We start from the raw sequence: 16096 nt of genomic DNA, 5'->3' as shown, positions 1-16096 counted from the left end.
TTGGAAGCCCGCGGCCCGGTTTCATTCATTTTTATAAGTGGAAGGCCCGGTCAAACACATGATTAACGGAACATGAATGGGGGAAAAGGAAACGGCAGATCAGTCGCGCCCGGTATGAATGATGTCATGGTTGAGAAACACTGGTCTAGGGGCCCCGCAGGTTGGAGCCTTGTCATGTCGTACGATTCAGTCGTGTCGTTAGTCTTGACAAACAGCCGTACGATCACTTCGATTCGATGGGTGACAAATAAAAGAGATTTACTTCGAATTCCCTCTTTCAAGTACTCAGCAATTATAAGTAGCACAGAATATTGCGCAAAACGTCGGTACTTTCGTCGACTTGGAGAGAAAAAAATTCACAACCTTTGACATGACTTATGACTGTGCTCTCAACATCGTCTGACATGTCCTGTATTCTTCGAGACACCGTATTATTTGAGAGGTATTAAACTTATTATAAGAGCACTTTCCTCTGCAAACATGCATCTGACAGCATATTTTCACCAATAGCGTGATTTTTTTCCTCGTCTCGCAATACGATAGCTAATGTAGTAGGAGGTTTCGGTAGCTTTGGCAGAATCACTTTTGGAAGATTCAAAATATGTTTTCACGTTTGCAGGTGCACGGTATTTCATATTTCGGTGTTTCAGTCCGCTTCCGCGCAGATCTAGTTTTTAGCCACTGATCCATAGCGCAAATCACGTGAGTAGTAGGTGCTTGGTAGAAAAGTTGACGTAGAAAACTGTGGGATTAACACGCACACGCCTCAATACAAACGCCCACAACAAAAGTTAAACACAACACGAATTAATTCTTCACTTTTATGCACAGCCCGGCGTGTGTCAACAATCAAATCTCAAACGCCGAAGAAAAGTGAGCCGAGAGGAAGGAGTTCACGAATTCCGATCATAGGTTGGGCGGGGGGATGGAAGGCCGATCCTTCCAGCGGACACAACCCCTCTGTTATAGATTTTATTGATAGGGAAGGACAATATATTAGTAAAAACCTCTACCTACTTTTAAAAATTCTTTTTGTTTTTAATTATTTTGTTCTTTTTTTAGATAGATGGCCGCCATTACCATTTTCTTTTCGCGTACCCCCTAACAGCCTCTCACGTACAACCGGTTGGGAACACCGCTGCCCTAGAGGCAATTGATATATTCTGGGGCCGCTTACCTGACTGCCCACACACAGAGCACCAGCCTTCCAATTTATATGCTGAACTTAAAAAAATTAAATAGTACCTTTGAAGACTGGACACATCCAGCTTCCATCTCTGAGATATTGAAGCATTAATAGATAGTACCAGATCTCAATATCACGAAGGCCCACATGTTAGGACAGCCCTGATTCATGCTGCACATTTAGTTAGAATGCTCTAATCATTGACTGTTCAAAGATTGTTTTTTATGTAGATCAGGGCTGGACAAATCCCAGGCACTAGTCAACAAAATATAATTGGTATTTGTGTCTAAAATTTTCTTTGTGTAGTTACTAAATTGTAGGCTGAAGGAGGCACAAAAAATGTTTGAAATTTATAGCAACAGATCTGCCAACATGAAACAGAGTCACCATGCCCTGAAAAAGTCAAATGAATTATTTTTAGACCTTTTTCTTCAGGTAAATTTGTTTTACATTTTGTCCAGCCTTGATGTACAGCTTGCAAAGTATGTGCGTATTTTTGTGGCATACACACATTTTCTCTTAACATTCCTTTTGCGATGATAATTTCTACCAAATGCACTTCTGTAAGTTTGTAGCCAAAATGGGAGAGTCAGAGCAGGGCCATCCTGATGGCATCATTACAAAATTTTGCACTTTAGTCAGATTGTTATAGGCGATGTCAATTGCAACAGAAGATTACCATAGGGAGAAAGAAGAGAGGCAATTACTGAGGACACTTTTAGGGCAATGCTCTCATGCATGTCTCAAGACTGCCATGTCTTTGGGGAATGATTCTGTGTCATTTGTTACACGGCTATGCCATTTTGGTTAATCATAACTTTTTCTTTTATAGGGAGATAAAATTCTAAATGCAAGTGAAATTAATTTGATCTCCTCTGTGCATTTGCAATAAGAATATTCTATAAATTTTTGCCCAGCTTTTCTCATGCAACAGGTTTCTAACTAGAAACAAAATTAATTTCTTAAAAACTACAGACTGTAAACTATAGAAGAGCTGAAATGATGAGTTACAACAATATTCCACTGCAACTATTTATTAGAAAAAAGCACCGTAAATTACATGACGTGAGAGAGACAGTATAAACTCAGAAATAAATAAAGGAATGTCTGAAGCAAAACTTAAGAATGAATAAGTATGAAAAAAAAAACACAAAAATAAAAATAGAGGTGCACTTTTTCTTCTCTCAAGTGTCTCGTCGTCTTTCTTTCGCAGACTTACGCAGGCTCCTCCTCGTCAAACTCTCCTTCCTCTTCTGCAGTGGCTTCCTGGTATTGCTGATACTCAGAAACCAAGTCATTCATGTTGGATTCAGCCTCTGTGAACTCCATCTCGTCCATGCCTTCACCAGTATACCAATGTAAGAAAGCTTTGCGACGAAACATGGCTGCAAAAATTAACCATTTGTATTTCAATTTGAAAATAAGAAAAAAATTTATCAACTTCATGTGAAGCGTCAACAAATAGAAAACTCGATTTACCTTCTCCTCAACTCAACTATTTATTTTCAGATTTGTGTAATGATATACAACTTGCCTGGACAAACGGTATTTGTAATAACTTATACCAGGGGTTCTCAAACTGTGCCCCATTAAACTTTGTCAAGTGTGCAGAGGGCAGCAGCTTTACAAAGGTTTTTCGAAAAGATCCTTTGTGAAACTGCTCTGAAGAGTTGTGGATAAGTGTTGATCGGGGGTAAGGGGCACTACGGGTGGAAAAAGCTTGAGAAAACCCCTGGCTTATACAAAGAGGTTACCACACATGCTTAATTATGATTAAGCTGTGCTGGCAATGGGAGAGCTTGCCACTTTTTTTTTTTTAAATCAAGATTGCATATACACTTCACCAACAGCAACAGATGCTTTTTACAGCAATTGTGTGCTGACTGCCAGTTAGTACAATTCAAGGCTGAGTGCCTGCTTTGTCTAGCTGAATTTACATTTGCAGAATCATTGAAATTGTTTGCAATTTATTAAAGTTCAATATGAACAAACTCAAGGAGTTGCCCAGCGCAACGCAATCAAAATTTATAACTAATCATGCATGGTTTGCTGACTTTAAGGTCTTGAATATTTCTAACCTGAATTCCTTGCATGTACAGTGAAACCGTACATGTATGAAATGTATATGAATGTATTCCGTGTACACGTATGAAACGGAACGTCATTAGACTGAAATAATATTCCATTATAGACAAATTTTTGTTTTATAAAGGTGCAAATAAAAGCACTAATCACTGAACAGACTATATTTTGATTCCGTTTAAGACAGGTTGCCGTCTCATAGTGTCCATCTTACACAGGTGTCACTGTACCAGAGGTTTTCTATGTTTTGCTGTACAGTGACTTCTCAACTACTCAAAATCTATAACTGCCATCCGATTTCAAGATAGCATTAACTGATATTCAATATAGACAGTGTGCTCGAGGATAAGCTCATAATAGTTATGAAAATTCTAAAGCACCGGCACTTCTACAGAGCTGCCTCCTCAGTTTAATTAACTGTATCTAGTATCAGAGGAGCTGACATTTTCTACATTTTATCAACTATGGCACATATCTGACCAGAAGTCTTTTCAATGGATTAATAAGCAATAAATAGACACCAAAACAAATAAATGAAAAAAAAAAAAAAAAATTTGAATCCTTCACAAGAAAGAGACAGACTTTCACAGGTTTTCACTGCCACAAACAGTTCTTCCTAATGCAGTAGCTAACAGTAAAAATACAGGGCTGTAAAAGCTACAGGTATAACATAGGATCCTATGGGTTGGATTGCGTTAGGAGAAAAAATTTCTGAAAGGGGAGATGAGACAAAAAATGTTGGGAAACTATGCTTTAAACTTTGCTTCTGCAATCAGAAGAGTAAACTTTTATGCTATCTACCCCCAAAGCAGAATGTTTAGCACTGTTCTGTGATGAGCCATCAGCTGACTGGAAATGTTCTGCGGTAAAAATCCCCATACATGTAATAGTGGTTTTTTTTACACTTTTTCTTAAAATTCTTCCAAATTGTTCTGCAGTAGCACTAATTGTTCTGTGACGTACGTCGAAAATTTTGGCACATTCTGCTTTGGGGCTATCTACTAACTTTTAACTAATGCTCTCTTCCCTGTCCCAACTGTCTTCATCATATTATGAATTTACTATTCTACAGTGTCCATTCAAATATAATTTTTCCTTTGTATTTGCTTTCAAATATTGTAAAATATGTGTTTTAAATTGTAAACTCTAATCTGCACAGTTTTATCATAATTGACTGGGACAAATAAATTATGTTAAGTTATCTTATATTGGGGGGGGGGAGGGTTAATAAATGAAAATGTAAGTTGAAAGAGTAAATATCATGAAAATAGTACGTAATAAATGAGTTTTTCCCCCTAAAATTGGCAGCTATTAATCTCACAAATCATTGATACCCAAGAATGACCATATTTTATTAAACTAAAGCAAGACATATGGCCAATCAATCACCAAAAAGGTCAAATTGCTGCCCACTCAAGCAAAGGACAATAAGGATATTTAGAGATTTTTCCATAAAGATATGAAAAATTAGAAGAGTCTGGCTTCTTCCCAGATGACTTCAATTAGTCTCAAAAATCTCAGAATCATTGACACTTACGCTGTGTGAATGCTTACAAATCAGACTAACCCTGTCAAATAGCTTGATACACAATGTTTCAGCACGCTGATGAATTAAAGGTTTTACTGTTTATCATCAGACCTTCAGATAGATATTACGGCACCGAAAAATTCAACCATTATAACTTCTGCCATGAGTGCAATTCTCTCCTCGAAGTATTCATTCTAGAAATTCCACTTCGGATATACAGGGTGATTCACAAGAAGTAGATAAAACTTTTAGGAGATGATAGTACACACCAATACAAACAATTGCCATCAAAGAATACATGGTCTAACATGAAACGCAAATGAGCATTTTGAAACGTCCGCTCCACAAACGTTAAAGCGACATTCCTGTTGCAATTTATCGAGAAAAAAAGAACACCATGCATGCAAATGTAACCTAGAGAAGAAGAAACTATATGCACATCTGCGTCAGTGAATAAAATACGCGGACAGCAGCCTTGTGAAGTTATTCCAGCGTGCAACTGTTCTCACAGTTGTAACGTATGGGATAATTGTGCACTTTAGTAATACTGAAAAAGCAGATATGCATTTCCATTCCACCATTTATTTGTGCTACCTCTGTGATCTTTCTGTTTGCAGCTCCGTAAATAAAATGCATGTCTGCTTTTTCAGCATTACTAAAGTGTTTACTCTTGTGTTTTTATACTACAGGTCAACAGTTAAAAAAAAATCAATCCTGAAACTTTTCTGAGATATAACAATCTACATGCATCATTTAGACATAGAATTTTATCCGATTATCTGAAGTAAGCATGAGCAGTGAAAACAAAATACTGTGCAGTAATAGCAATTACAGGGGTGGGAAATGAAAATTTGATGTTTGTAACACTTTTAAAATTTTGGTAGTAAATGAAATGCACGGTTTTTATATGCATATATGCAGTAGTGTACATAGGATTACTTTTTACTTTAAAAACAGTGTTAGCTCAGAAGGAGGGTGCCACCCCAAAGGCACACAAAAAAAAAAAAAAGATTTCCTCTAGAACTAATTTTTAAACCATTTAAAAATTTTTGAGTCTTTATATTTCTACATTCTTGACAATATCAACAAATGAGAGGCTTTTTTAACATGGACGTTTTACTATGCTTTTGTTCTCTTCACTTTCAAGCATTTTTTAAACGTTTGATATCTTTTCTTTTACCAGAATTTACCCATTTCATATTTAAAATGATAAGTGTTTCTTTTTGAGTAAGCTCTTGATCATTACCTGTTTGATTCAACATACTTTGAGATGGCTTCTTTTGCTGGGTCATTCTTAAGATTTATTAGAAATTCTATCAAATGATGTTATCGAAAAGTCAGCTTTTATTGTGAAGCAACATTAAAGTTTCTTAAGGGAAAATTTCGGTTTTGACACAAGATGGGAAAGAATTAAAGAATTTCGGCGGTTTTATAACAATGTAGCAAGCAGCCAAAAATTGTAAAATCAGAAATTGTGACAGCTTGTAGCAGATTTTCCACCCCTGCATTAATTTTCACTCTAATTAACATGAAATAAAATTCTTACCAGTGAATTGTTCAGATATCCGCTTGAACAGCTCTTGTATGGCAGTGCTATTCCCAATGAACGTCGCTGACATCTTCAGACCACGGGGCGGAATGTCACAGACAGCAGTCTTTACATTGTTCGGGATCCACTCGACGAAGTAGCTACTGTTTTTGTTCTGAACATTGAGCATCTGCTCGTCAACTTCCTTCATACTCATGCGACCCCTGAAAACTGCAGCAACCGTTAGATATCGACCGTGGCGAGGATCACAAGCCGCCATCATATTCTTGGCATCGAACATTTGCTGCGTCAATTCTGGAACTGTCAGGGCCCTGTATTGCTGACTGCCCCTTGATGTGAGAGGTGCAAAGCCGGGCATGAAGAAGTGAAGCCTAGGAAATGGCACCATGTTGACAGCCAGCTTTCTAAGATCAGCATTAAGTTGACCAGGAAATCGCAAGCATGTTGTCACACCTGACATGGTAGCAGATACCAAATGATTCAAGTCTCCATATGTTGGTGTAGTCAGCTTAAGGGTACGGAAACAGATATCATATAGAGCCTCATTATCGATACAGTATGTCTCATCTGTATTTTCCACAAGTTGATGAACCGAAAGAGTGGCATTGTAAGGCTCGACAACAGTATCAGATACCTGACAAGAAGTAAATGCATCAATGATTACATCACAGAAGCAGTCAACATTGAGCAATCATATCTTAAAAGTTTTGTTGTTGTTTTGAAAATAGGTTTCAATTATAACACTGAATGAAAACTTTACTCTGGTTATATAGCAGTGACCTAGATGACACTGAAGTGAAAAATCCCATCATACTATTGATTCTGATTGGGGATGGGGGTGGGGCATATTTGATGAAAAAAAAAAAAAATTGAAATATGAAGTATATTCCTCAAACTGGATTTAGACAAAACCTTTTGAAAGAGGTTTGTTTTGTTGTGGGAAGAAGCATAGCATTTACCAGCGCAGCTACAGTTTTTTTCGGAAATACTATATTTACTCCAATTTTGGCCGAGGTATGGTTTTAGGGATCAAAATAAAGAAAACTAGATGTATTAATTCAATTTCTTATTTTGTTTATTTGCAGATAATAACAAGATTTTTAGGGTGAGATGACACAAATACAGTTTGGCATAAGTCTAGGTATTACTGTATATTTCTGAAGAAATGGGAGGGGGGGGGGACACACTCAGAATGGTGGTGCAAAACATTGTGGTTGCTGGAGCACCCACTATCCCTTGTCCCTCATGCCACTATTGGAATCCATATCATGCCCCGTCAGACCAGACACAACCCAGGCTCCGTCCCTGGATATAAGCTTTTTTATAAGTCTGTGTCATGCCCAGGGCCCTAAAAGTGATGAAACTTTTCACAAATTCTAAAATTGTCTTTCATTAATTCTGGTACTTCTCTCATCAGTTTCTGGTTATTTTATTTATCAATATTCAATTATTTTATTAATCAATTTTAAATTATTTTACTCTTTGATTATGACTATCTTTTTATCAACATTGAATCCTGTGAATCATTTTTAATCAGTTAAAGTCATTATATATAAAGCTATTTCTTAAATTAATTTACATTTTTAATCAATTTTTTTTTGTCTTTTAGTTAAAATTTTTGTTCGGATATTTGCTCACACATATAGGACAACCTAGGTTTTTGAAGCAGTGAAAATTGAATATAAACCTCATTCTATATGCGAGTAAATATAGTTTGTCTTTGCAACACCAAGCAATGAGAACTGCTGAAGTCAACTTCATAAAATGCAGCTAAAGACAAGAAACAAGAATGATTTCATGCACAACATATTCCCAAAAGACTTTTTTTAAAAAAATGGCACATCCAAGTCCATTCTCATTCTTGGAAAACTATTTAGAGCTTGTATTAACATGATTATGGTATTAGCTAACAGTGGGTCTGTAAATAATAATACAGTGATCTATCACTTACTCGTTTCTCCTAGTTATAAGATGATTTTCTGCACTCCTGGTCAAAGTTTATAGCATAATAATGCTATTCACTTATTATATGCTTCTCTAACTTATGCGTCTTTTTTCCTTTTCCCTTGCATCAACGCATAAGTGAGAGATCACCGTAACTTCATAAAAAAAATGTACTTTCAAAATCAAATGCAAGATATGAGAAAGCAAAAAAAACAAAAACCCCACATTAAAAAGCATTAACTAAATTCTATGAGATCACAGAACAATACCTTTGGAGATGGCACAACACTAAAGGTATTCATTATCCTATCAGGATACTCTTCTCTTATTTTCGAGATCATCAGCGTGCCCATACCAGAACCAGTACCACCGCCAAGAGAATGAGTAAGCTGGAAACCCTGAAGACAATCACACCCTTCAGCTTCCTTCCTGACCACGTCCAAAACTGAATCTACCAATTCAGCTCCTTCAGTGTAATGGCCTTTTGCCCAGTTGTTACCAGCACCACTCTGACCTGTAATGTAAACAATAATTCTCTTACACAAATATACTTCATAAATGTATCACTTATTAAATGCAATGTAACTGTCTTTCTTTTCCCCCCCCCCAAAAAAATCGTGCAAGCTGGGTAAACCTAATAATAAAATTCTGGGTTAATATAATTCTTTTAAACCAAGGTTAAACTTTAAAAGTTTCAAAATCAGTACCAAAATCATAGTTAACAGTTCAAAGGAAATGACCTCAATGAAACATGAAGCACCTCAGGCTGGTCATGTTTTATCACCAACACTATTTTTTCAGACATGTTCTTTAGAAGTTACTCAGAGCAAGGTTTACAAAGAATGTGTACATTTATCGATAGTAGCAGTTTAATTATTTGGGGGAAATTACAAAATTAGAATAAAAATGAATAAATAAAATTTCAAATCTATCACAATTCCAAAACTAAATCTTTATTCCTTCACTAACAAAAACTTGACGCAGTTGACAATAAATTGACACAGAAAAGTAAAAGGCTCTCACCAAAGACAAAGTTGTCAGGGCGAAACAGCTGACCAAACGGACCAGACCTAACAGAATCCATGGTACCAGGCTCCAAGTCAACCAGCACGGCTCGTGGCACATACTTTCCGCCTAAAATATATTTCAAAAACAGCAAATTTGAAAAAAATATATAAACAATGAGGGATGAATCTAGATACACATGTATATAATAAACCAGTAAATCTGATAAATTTAAAAACTGAAGGATGCGAGGCTCTGCAATAGAAATTTTATACTAAAACGAGACAAAAAAGGTTGAGAACGAGTTCTGCTCTAGACAATTCTATCCGTGGGGAGCCAATTTCAATCATGATTTAAAATCACTTAATTTTAAAGAAAAAAAATCATTGATTTAAATCACAAAATTTGAATTTTGTTTTTCCTTTACAACCTCCTTACTTCTGAACAACTACGAAAGTATGAGAAGATTCCAAATATGCTTAAAGTCTCATTATACCCAGTTTAACTTCAATGATATTGAAGTAAAAATAACCTGGTGTGATATACACGTTATTGACATGTGGTAAAGTTTGCGATTAAAAGAAGAATAGGAGATCTTTGGGGTAAATATAGACTTGAACTTAATCCCTAGATACAGTGAAGAAAGAAAACTGCTCTATTTATAAATTTTATGAATGGGAAAAAATTTCCAGAAAAATATATGGAGTTAAAACTAAGTATTTTCAATGCTGTGTGACAAAAGGGCTCCCATGATTAAAATACAGAGAAATTATTTTTTGTATAAAATCCTGAATTATATGTTCTAATTGCTGATTCAAAATTACAATAGATATTATACCAACATAAATATTGTTGGGCGACTTTACTTTTCATATCAAATTTAAAGTTCATTCGTTTTATCGTCAGCCAGCTGTTAAAAACCTATGTATGGATAGCGGAGCGTGATATCATCCTCGGATTATATATGTATACTATTATTATATAAAGGGCCTTTTTTTTTTCTCCAAAACCAAATATGTTTAGCTTTTAATAAATCTGGTTGGGACCTGATTCTTCCCCCCCCCCCCAACATATACACAATGCATAAATTTCATCAGTGATAATGATGAACCATAAGAATAGCCTACCTGTTGCTTCGTTGTAATACACATTGATACGTTCCAACTGAAGATCCGAGTCCCCGTGATAAGTACCAGTTGGATCTATTCCATGCTCATCAGAGATCACTTCCCAAAACTAAATAAAAAAAAATTGCAAGTTGTTATACAATTATAATGGCATTACAAAGAAATTAGCCACATTTGAGGTGCCGGCCAAATTTGGTCTGATAACCAAATTTCTTAGGAGCCGAGAATGGTTTTAATCTCAAGAAAAACTGTCCTAAAATAATGATTTTTCCTTTTCTGTCATTTTCCTGTATGTGTTAAAAGACACTGACACGAAATCAGAAAATTTTTTGATTAATTGATAAAATTCAACAATAGCACATAGGCTACAGAAAATTTTGCCAAGGCCCAGGCTTTGTCAAGCCCTGCTTTACACAGAAACCTCTACTTTTGACTTGAAGCATCAAGTTAAAACAAGAACAGGTAACGTCAGCAATCTGAAATATTAATTTGAAAAAATGTTTTGAAAGAGATAATGAAGAGAAATACACTAAGCATTGGAAGAAAATAAAATGAAGCAAAAAAAGAAAAAATGTTCTTTCACTGCATAAATACAAGAGTTCAACACAAAAGAATCCTGCATCTATGTGTATGAAGTGGCGGAATGTGTTGTGTACTCTGAAAACTGCCACAATTTTGTTGCAGAAGAAAGACAATGGTTTATCATTAGTGACACCCTGCATTTACCAGGACAGTCTAGGATTTTTTCTAGCCGTCCCAAATTTTTTTGTTGTTGCAAAAAATGCCGTTTCAACAAGGTTCACTCAAATGCATTACTTCCATGAAAAATGCTGATGCAGATTATTTTCATACCTATGAGTTTGACGAGTTTACATTATTTTTAGTGATTTATATTTATTTTCTTTGAATATTAAATGTTTTACACAATGCTTCGAGTGTCCTACTAACACCAGTTCGAGTTCCAGAAATTGAGTTTTAGTTCCTTTTCTGCTGGCACGAGAAAGACCTCCAATTAACTTTACCTTTTTCTAAATAATATCGTAGAGCAGTGGTTCTCAAACTTTTGTCACTCGTGGCTCCCTTGCCTCATTTATAGTTCATCATCTGTGACTCGCCATATAAGTTTGGTGTATATTTTGACTCAAAAAAAACAAAAACTTCATTGGAGTGACTTCAAATCATGAATAGGTGCACAAATGAATATCTACAGCTCATAGCGACACCCCTGACAAAAATTGACGCATGGTAGGGGGCCTCCAGCATCAAAGGTGGAGCAGACTGATCTAATGTATATGCATATATATGAACTTACATCATCATCCTGGCCACAGACTTTCAATCAAGTCTATCTTCGCCTATGGGATGACGCCCCCCCCCCCCCAAGAGCTGAAATGCACACTTTGAGAGAAACTGTTGTAGGGAAAGGGAAGAGCCTTTAGTCGCCAATAGACCTGGTAATTTATTAAGATTATGTGCGAGAAATTTTCAAGCGTCTAAAATGTCGAAAAAAAAAATTCATATGCAGTTTCAAGGACATGCACCATCACTGATTTCATTAAACTGGATGGCACAAAAAATAAAGTTGAATCAATTTTTGAGAAAGATGAGAGAGTGACCATCTTTCGTGCATTGTTACCTGCAAGTAGAGTATTTAATGGATAATTTACCATATCAAGTATTTGTATAATGTAAAACTTATAGTAAATCTGAATTAAAATAGGTGTTTCACAAAATATGGCACTTTGTAGTAGATTCTTTATTTCTAACTGAATTGAATGGCTATGTAGAACGTTTGCATGTTTACGAATAGGGCTTCATAACATTGTGGTGGCACTGCAGTCATAAACAAAAACGAGTGCTCCCGGGAAAAAATAAAAATCAGTTCTCATTCCATCCGCACTCTGATTTCTTATCTTCTTTGGCTATATATACGAATAAAATTCATTTATTTTTACGCTATTTTGTGAAACGTAAGTTAGTGACCAAACAACTAATGATGTCCAATCCAACTGAGCAACCCAACAGATATGTTTTGGGTAGTCGTCAAAGCGCCTCTGTTTTCAGCCAAACAACATCTATGTTTCAAATAATTGGATTCTCAGTTCCTGGCAAGTGGAATCACCACTAATGCCATACAACCATGGATACAAGTCTTTTGGACGTACGTAAGGGACCCATCACGAATCCACAGAAAACATGTATGATATACTAAAAACATGCTTCCCAGCTGAATTTGCAAAACCAGAAGAATGATGCTTGCAACTTTTGATGTATGGAGTCGAGCTAGGCGATTGCTGATCTTCTGCGTTACTCCGAGAAATGCGGGATCTATTCACACACACAGTGGCAGTCGCAGCGATGAATTACTTTATTGTCTATGGATACAATGCTTACCATATCATGTTCGAGCAATCCTTTCTATAAGTCCAGAAACTTTAGAAAAGTTATCAGAGATGGCTGACAAAAACATCAGTGTCAGCAGAAAGGCAGAAATACAGAATATATCACAAAATCTCAACCACCCACATCAACTTGACGTGCAACAGCTGACAGTAAAAGTATAGACATTGCAAATTGACGTGTTACACTGATCTCCAGAAAAATATGGAAACCCATAACATCTGCGCAATCAAAACTGCAACAAAGATGCAAACTCTGCAATTTTTTGAAATAATCTCTGCTGGTATCACAGTGAATTCAGATCCAAAGCATATAGGTGTGTGTGTGTGCACAACCATGTTATTTCTGGGAAGCAAACCAACTTTTCTCTTTCCCTGGAAACAGGCTGCAACTGTTTCATGACTGCAACATCACAATTACATGTATGTTGCATTCTTTTACACATGCAAAAGTTTTTAGATCAGTTTCTATTTTAATTCTCACCATTATGTTTCTCATTTAAAAAACCCTTAAATGAATTTTTATAAAACACTAAAATTGAAAAAATTTCTATACTATTATTAAATCTTTGGCAGGTCAGATGGAATCTAAAACGAGCTGTAGTTTCCCATCACTAAGTTAGGTTATAGACCTAAGTTGTTTAAATTTTTGGTCTAACAAATACCTTACTTCTTCCCTCCCCCCCAGAGGAAAATCCTGTATTCGCCTGAAATTGATAGGTTGCCAGTCAAAAAATGGCACTGTTGATAAAATTCTTACAGATGAAACATTCTTTTTTCTTTTTCAGCCAGGACTGGTTCCGAAAAGAAAGTCCTAAATGATTTTTATTCTTTTAACTTTTGGGAATTCATCACCCCCTCCCCATGTTGGAATTATTACAAAATGAAAATTTTTTTATCATACTTGCACTGTAATTTAGCAATGATGCATGTAGAACTTTAGGCACCAATACCAATTTACTACACCACATACGAACTCCCGCCATATTACTATGTTAAAATTTACTGTCATTAACAAGTTGGGTTGGTAATGAAGGCACCATATGTTGGTGGTCGCCTAAAGCTCAATAGGGAAAGTACCTTGTTATCTATATTCTTCCCCCAGGTTTGAGCCTGGGAGTTGAAGGAAGCCTACACGGTGGTAGATGAGAATCTTATCACCATGCCACTCAATGATCCTGCCTGGCAAAAATTCTAGAATTTTAACCAGATCTCATTTTTGCAAAACCCCTGGGTTTGTCCATCCATGCATTATGATGGCACTGCCTCCGTCACTGTAATTTTGAGCACCAATTGGTGGATGGCCTCTGAAAAATCATTTAGACCGGGAAAGGTGGGCGTGTGGCCCTAATCTAAACCATCCAGTAAGTTCATGGCCTTCGCATGTGTTGGGCTCACAGGGCCCCAGCACGGGGCGAGTGTTTTAGACCTGTGGATGCTCAACTTGAGTTTTTCGTTTTAGACTCAATTTTTGAATTTCGGGGATGCTCTACCACATATCAAATTCTGTGGCATGCTGAGCACCCACAGCTCCAGGGCCACTTACCCAAGGCGACTCTCATCAATTTTTGCTTTTTCGGACTATAGTCAAACCTCGCTAGTGCATCACCCGGTTAACATGTCACTCTGCTTACCGAATCACTTTTGGGAAGTCCCAATTGTGATCAGGCAGGAATTGCCACAGCTATGGCTTACTCCGTCTAACGAGTCACTCCGCTTACTAAGTCATATTTTTGCTCTCCCAAGAGTGACTCATTAACGAGGTTTGACTGTATTCCCTATAGCAGCGGTTCTCAACCTTTTATGACCCACGGAGCCCTTTTTAGTAAAACAATTCTATGGCGTATGTCCATTCCTTAATTATTCATCAAAGTTACTGATTTATTTTTACAATTTAAAAATATTTGTAATTATTTTTTCAAAAAACTGGTTTTTTCTTTATTTTCCTTGAGCAGTCGCGGAGCCCTATAGGGAAGGCGTGGGAAAAGTCTGGTCTGGGGGAGAAACCACTACGGATCTTGGAGGGGGGGGCCCTACAACGTAATGTGGGGGAGGGAGGCCACGATTAAATTCGTGCAAAAGTAAAATTTTACACTCGTGGAAGGGAGGGTCACACTAGAACACCCATCAACCCAGGGCCACAACTAGATGCTCGGTCAGCCGGGGCCAGCACGCATTTTGCCCCCCCCCCCTCATTACGTTGAAGGAGAGGTTAAAAAGTAAAATTTGCGCCCCCTCTAGTCCGGCGCACCAGAACCGCCTGCAATCCCCCCCCCCCAGTTGCGGCCCTGCATCAACCTCCCAGGGACAGCACGAGCAACACCGAATACGAAAATGAAACTATTCCATAATTACAAACTAGACGGAAAACGAAATTACAAGGTAAATTGGATATTATTATACTCATAATATGTATGATAAGTGCCATAATTAAACTATAAAACTATCAAACTTTATTTATTCATTTTATTTTTTGAATCGAACGCCGTTTCCGAACGAATATTAAATGCAATGGGTTACAAGAATGGAGGAGACATTTTCTTTTTACCTTGGCACCGATTTGGTTCCCACATTGTCCAGCTTGAATATGCACGATTTCACGCATTATGGCTTGTTAATAATAATAATAATAATCACTGGCTTGAATATTAAAATTAGAATAATAATAATAACACGCTGAATCCACAAAATATCAGCTTAAGTATGCACAGGAACGGAAGCACTCGTACAGGAATTTGGAAAGGAGAGTAAACTAGAATGAAAAGAATCCTTCAATTCAACCGCCGTCAAAGCCTCTGCTCTCACGCTCACCTGTATACCTACGCTTCGAGGATATTTTTTTCGAAATCACAATTAAACACTATCAAGACACAAATTACTTTGGAAAAATGATTAAACTATTTATATTAATTAATTTTAAGTACTTATTTACACTATGAATGTTTATTTAAATAAAATAATTCGAGTATAGTTAACCGCACTATTTCCTCCGTATTCCGCCTGGGCTTTGACGTATCACGCCGCGTGTGAATTTTTTTCTGTTTTTTTGGAATATTCACCTTAGCAACTAATTATTCTTCCGCTAATAAGAAAGTTCGATAACTGTAATTTAAATTTTAAATAAGGCGAAAATATGCTATAAATGATTTGAAATGAAATTTTATTAGTTATTGTGAGTAAATATTCGTTTTTTAAGTTGATTCGAATGGAATAAATTGCATGTAGTACTAAGGACTATTTCACTTTCGGTTTTGAATTTGTTGGTATCAATCCGCA

The 16096-nt window shown here is 36.5% G+C and overlaps 1 protein-coding gene across 1 annotated transcript; it reads right to left on the bottom strand.

Moving 5' to 3' along the window:
* Nucleotides 1-2204: 2204 nt before the first annotated feature.
* LOC149089649 (tubulin beta chain) lies at nucleotides 2205-15829 on the bottom strand. The gene is made up of 6 exons (XM_089233637.1): nucleotides 15369-15829; nucleotides 10422-10530; nucleotides 9313-9423; nucleotides 8559-8803; nucleotides 6343-6979; nucleotides 2205-2571 (listed from the first exon to the last, which is right to left on the bottom strand). The coding sequence occupies exons 1-6, from the start codon at nucleotides 15423-15425 to the stop codon at nucleotides 2402-2404; spliced, it is 1329 nt and encodes a 442-aa protein (XP_089089763.1). The 5' UTR covers nucleotides 15426-15829; the 3' UTR covers nucleotides 2205-2401.
* Between the last annotated feature and the right edge of the window lie 267 nt (nucleotides 15830-16096).

This window comes from Pholcus phalangioides, unplaced genomic scaffold (assembly GCF_987345545.1).
Source record: "Pholcus phalangioides strain wild (caught in Gottingen) unplaced genomic scaffold, Ppha-v1.0 ptg000001l_1, whole genome shotgun sequence".
Lineage (NCBI taxonomy): Eukaryota > Metazoa > Arthropoda > Arachnida > Araneae > Pholcidae > Pholcus > Pholcus phalangioides.
Note: the sequence above shows the minus strand (reverse complement) of the source record. Positions and strands in the feature narration are given on the sequence as shown.